We start from the raw sequence: 5,239 nt of genomic DNA, 5'->3' as shown, positions 1-5,239 counted from the left end.
GGCGGAGCGGGTCTTGCCTGCAGCCTTGGGCCGGGGTCGCCCTCTGCCCCTGCGGTCAGGTCAGTCAGGGCTCCCCTTCCCCACCCCCGTACCGCGGAGGTAGCATTTTCCCGCCGAGTCCTCCTTCCCAGGCCTCGGTTTACCCCCAGTAAAAGAGCCCACAGCCCTACCCCTGCAGTTGAGGAAACAGTTCTGGCAATGCAGGGGCCAGTGTGGCTAAGGCATCCTGCAAGACCACCCTCCTGGCACAAGCTGCCCATCCCGGCTGCGACTCAGTTTCCCCTAGCTGTGAAATGGTGGCCTATAAGAGTACTGACGGCGATGTCGCTCAGGTTTCCTAGATCTGGCTCCAGGCTCTTGCCAACCCTCCAGCACCTCCCCAGTAAGCGTCCCCACAGAGCTCAACCCAGGCCTGCACTGACCCACTTTGTCTTGGGTTCTCCCCATCAAGTCACAGAGGCCCAGGGGTCCCCCATCCTCTGAGAGGTGTCAGAGAAGATCAAAGGGAGGGGAGGGAGCACAACTCTTGGGTGACCCTGGGCGAAAGCTTGTGGGGCCCAGCTGGCCTCAGATCCTCTCCCTTCCATGTCTTTGACCTATTGGGAAGTGGTAGCTAGAGGGGACGGTTAATCAGGGCTTCTCCTACTATGGTGCACTCCCCACCCCCAGCAGCCTGGCATGGAGGTGCAGCCACCCTGGGGGTCTGGCTTGGCCAAAGGGAAGTGTAGACACAGGGAAGGGTCTGGGCTGGGGCCCTCTCAGGTCACACCCCGCAAACGCAAGCCAACGGCTCTCACACCAAGAACAAGAGACTTATGCTCTGGGTTGAACAGAGCTGGGCCGGCCCACAAAGGTTCAGCAGGCTGAGCAAGAGAGGGGGCCTTAGCCTTGGCTTTCTGCTTCCCACCTGCCTCTCCCCAGACCCCACTCCTCTTCTAGGACACTCCATACACATAGGCCATGCAACCAGCATGCTCAAGCACTCTGGGTGTCCACTGCATGTTCCTCTGAGTCTCAGTTTCCCTTGAGTTGTCCTTACCACTGGACCCGCTGTAACTTCCATCCGTGGAGCTACCTGGGGCAGGAGCAGAAGACTGTACCACTGCCCTGAGAGAACTTGGCCTGGATGCTTACATGTGAGTCATTTCTGTCTTCTCCCAAATTTCACCATCTGTTACTGCCCTAGCCTCATCCCCCTCTTGGCCCAGCCCAAAGTTGGCCAGGTCCCTAAAGGTGTCCCCTGCCTCCACACACACACACATTGCTTGAGGGCCAGTCCTGCTCCAGCCAGCCTGCTCCAGGTGTCTGGAGGAGGCGACCCTTTCTGCTAGAGGATGAAGGGCAGGCAGCCAGCACTGTGGAGCAGCACGCCGAGACTCTCAACTCCCCAGCCCCAGCTACCTGCCTTGCCACCAGCCTCCAAGCTGCACAGATCCGGGTTCTGACACTGAGGACCAGGTCCAGGCAGCCGTGGCTCACAGGTGGGTCACTAGGCACCTCCTGCTGAGATGGGTCTGGGAAGCAGGTTTGGCATGGAGGCTGCCAGGCCTGGCCCGCTGGATGTGGCTGCCTCCCCATCAGCCCTGCTTGTCCAGCCACAGCCCTGGGAACACACTCTCTCTGATCTCAGCCTGAGAAACCATCTCCTCCCAAGAGAGAAAACCAAGGGCAGGTCTTGGAGGGCCTTGGGTGGGGAGGGGTAGTGGGCGGGGAGGGTGGTGGCCTGATCTTCGGGCTGCAGCCCTCAGGAGGCCAGGGCAGCTCCAGGCTATGGGAATGTCTTCCCACAGGGGCGTTGACCCTCAGCAGCACCCTCTGGGCTGGAGGCCAGAGCCCTTTCTGGCCTGGGAGGGCTGGAAAGAGGGCCTGGAGCCTAAAGAGTGGCTTTGGGGTCATGGGCTGCCACTGTCCCTGTGTGGCCCAGCGGGCTGTTCTGCTCCCCAAATTTGGGGGTGCAGGCCTCACCCTTTGGAGTGCCTGGGGTCCAGGGGGCCACAGGGGTGGCCCTCATACGTAGACCCACCTGGCCTCAGTTCCAGCCTCCCATGAACTGGCTGTGCAGCCACCTCAGCACCAGCTGGCTTGGAAAGACAGCTACCCAGTGTGTATGGGCCCACTGAAGATGTGTCTTCAGCTCTGACTGTGGACCATGCTGGGCCGTGCGTATGGATCACCCACTGGTAGATGAGGACATCAAGGCTTGGGGGCAGTTACTGGCCAGGTCCCCCAGCCTGACACAGACCACTGCTTCTGAGCCCCAAACGCCCAGGCTAGATGAAGCTAGCGCACTGGGCCAGTCTCCACCAAGACCCGTAACCCCCTCCTTTTCTCTCCAGCCACAGAGGTCCAGGCCACTCCAAGCCGCCAGCACATATGTGCCGGGCCCCCACAGCCAGCAGCCCATCTGGCTCCCTGGAGCTCTGCCCGTGCCCTGCCCTGCATCTCAGTCAATCACAGGAACTGCAACAATCACAGCAAACTCCCTCCTCCCCCATCAGCACCCCAGGAGCCAGGCGCTATTGCCCCATCTGAAGGTTCGGTACTGCGGCACAGCTCATGTTGGGAGGACCCCACGAGGCCTCCTGACCTGACTGTACATCCCAACTTCAGAGTTCTCAGGGCCTGGCCAAGAGCAGACTGGGGCTCTACACCTCCTGGGGCTGAGCAGGGGCAATGGCCAGTCACCTGATGGGCTGCAGGCAGAGCCTCAGCCCTGCTCAAGCCTCCCCCGGGGCTGACCCACTGACTGATGCAGGCAACGAAGGCAGAGAGACTCCATGGAAGCAAAACCCTCAGTGTCACCAGGCTGACTGCTGAGCTGCCCAGAACAGACTCTGCCCAGCTGTCTGGGCCCTGAGGGCTCACACAAGTGGAAAGTGCTGTTCTGAGCGTTGGGCTGTGTCCTGCCCATTTGTCACATGATGCCCTGCATACCCAAGGGGGTTGGAATCCCACTTTCTTTCCCTCCCCAGAGGCCCCAGGTCGTGCAATAAGCCACTGCATGCTGGCTTGTGGTCCACCTACGCCCCTTGATTTTTTCCCCACTTGGCCATTTTCACCCTTCCTGAGTCCCTGGGCTGTTACCTGCAGGACAAGCTGTTGCCAGGCCATCGACAAGGGCTGCCCACTGCCCACACCACTGCTGCCCATGCCAGGCTGCTGGGCACGCTCCAGCTGCAGGGCAACATGGCGCCGTTCCTGCTCCAATGCCCGTGTCAGCCGCTCGAAGCGGGCCTCCTGCTCCTTCACTGAGGCCAGGATGCTGGCAGCCGAGTGCACGTTGCAGTCCTCCATGACCAGGATGCTGGCTGACTGCAGGCAAAGCAGAGCAAGTCAGGGTGGGGCCAGGGCGGGGGCCTGGAGAGGCCGTCGTGGGCCCCCTGCCCACCCCACTCACAGATCACATGACTCACTCCCAGACCACAGCATCCAGCTCTCTGGAAAGAAGCCACATTGATTAAATTCTAAATTAAAAGCCATTAATCCAAGGCTGGCCGGAAGCAGCCGGCTCCCTCCCTGTAGTGTGTGGGGCTCTGACCCGGGCTCCCTGCTTCCTGCCAGGCCCAGCAGAACCTCGGACCATGGGTGTCCCAGAGCCTGCTGGGGAGGGAAGGGAAGGGGAGGGAAGGGAAGGAAAGAAAGAGCTGGTGTGACCAGCTCTCAGATCTCCCAGGCCCTCTGCTGTCCAAAGCACATGCCAGTTCACCCCACCCTCATGGTACCAGCACAGGCCCATCTCACTGAGGTGGGCTCTGGGGCCCAGAGAGGGTGGGGGACCTGTCTGTAGCCACACAGCTCGCACGGCAGAGCTGGCACACTAGTTGGCAGGGAGTGAGAAGTTGCTCCACAGCCTCTGGGTGCCTGGCCACCTAGGCAGGTGCGGGGATGACGCGGGCCTGCAGACCAGTGGTCCCACCTCCACTCCCAGCCACGCTGGCTGGGAGCAAGGGCGGTGTATACCCCATGCATACAGCCTGGCTGAGATTCCGTGTCCAGAAGTGGCCCATGTGCCTGAGGCCCAGCGTCTGGAGAGAGTCAGGCCTGCCCGGGCCCCAGCCCAGCGCTGCCCCTGTGGGCCCCCGGGGAGCGGGTGGGGGCAGTGGGGGCTTGGCAGCTGCAAAGACGAGCCAGAGCCAGCGCTTTTCCTTACCACTTGCTCCCTGGCTGACCAGCATGTTTGCTTTTTGTGGGCAAAGAGCAGCAGAAGTATGTGTGCTCAGACCCAGGCGCACGGCAGCGGGTGGGGCGCAGGCCATGCGGGGGCTCCATGTACAGCACAAAGCCGGATCCAGGCCAGCCCGCCAAGGCCATACCAACATGGGGCCTGGGCATGGCTGGCAGTACCCCTGAAGGGTCAGCTCTGCTGCTCATGGGCCCCTGGGGAACCGGCTGCAAGGACAGAGCCCTGGAAAGGAAGGGTCAACGCTGGGCTTGGCCATACCCGTGCCAGCTGGGCCAGGGGTGCGGGTGCACTTCAAGGTGAAAGGACAGCACAGAGACTCCCTCAGCACCCGCGACAGCTGGGGAAATCAAGGCCCATCGAGGGAAGAGACCAGTGTGGGTCCAGGGCTGGGCTCCACTTCCCCAGCACCTGTCACGCAAATGAAACAGCAACGAACTGAATTCCTGCTGGGAGAGGTGGTGGTCAGCACGGGGGTGATTGGCTGGCTGCAGACCCACGTGATAACACGGAAGGCAAAATATGCATGAATTTTTAAGATGGACCATGAGACTTCAAAGATGCTTTACCCAGCTGATCCTGGGTAGAGGTCGGCTCCAGACTTGCTTCCTCTGCTGTCCCGGGAGGCCTGGGGGCCGCCAGGGAAGTGCCATGTGCGGGACCTCAGTGACCCTCACTCTCCTCTCTGGCCAATGCCTTCTCAGCCTCTGTTCCCCTGCGAGGGCCCCACACTGCCTGCTGGGCAGGCCCCTCCCGCCCCTGCCCAGACCAAGCCACCAGCTTCCTGAGTCCTCGGTGTAGGCCGCTCCTCACCACGCTTGCCCGTCACCCATGGGGTGGATTTAGGAAGAGGACAGGGACAAATGTGCCATGCAGACACAGGCAGCCTGTCCTGGGGCACGTGTCCAGGTCTAGGCACCCCAGGAGTGGCCCCAGGTGGGTGGATGGAGAGATGGAAGGGCAGGACACCGGGTGGAAAGGGACACAGATGAACAGTGAGGGGACGTATGGAGGCTGCCAGGAGGGGGCTGCATGGGAGGGGGGGTGGGTAGGGAGGCA

General features: G+C 61.7%; 1 protein-coding gene across 2 annotated transcripts in view; it reads right to left on the bottom strand.

Moving 5' to 3' along the window:
* ARVCF (ARVCF delta catenin family member) overlaps positions 1-3,312 on the bottom strand; it is an 18,875-nt gene extending 15,563 nt beyond the window's left edge. For both annotated transcript variants that reach the window (XM_024763947.1, XM_024763948.1), the window contains exon 1: positions 3,085-3,312. In XM_024763947.1, coding sequence (XP_024619715.1) covers positions 3,085-3,294 — 210 coding nt within the window. In that variant the 5' untranslated portion in view covers positions 3,295-3,312. The remainder of the gene's footprint in view (positions 1-3,084) is intronic.
* Between the last annotated feature and the right edge of the window lie 1,927 nt (positions 3,313-5,239).

The sequence above is a fragment of the Neophocaena asiaeorientalis genome, unplaced genomic scaffold, assembly GCF_003031525.2.
Source record: "Neophocaena asiaeorientalis asiaeorientalis breed wild unplaced genomic scaffold, Neophocaena_asiaeorientalis_V1.1 scaffold110, whole genome shotgun sequence".
In the NCBI taxonomy this organism is placed as follows: Eukaryota; Metazoa; Chordata; class Mammalia; order Artiodactyla; family Phocoenidae; genus Neophocaena; species Neophocaena asiaeorientalis.
Note: the sequence above shows the minus strand (reverse complement) of the source record. Positions and strands in the feature narration are given on the sequence as shown.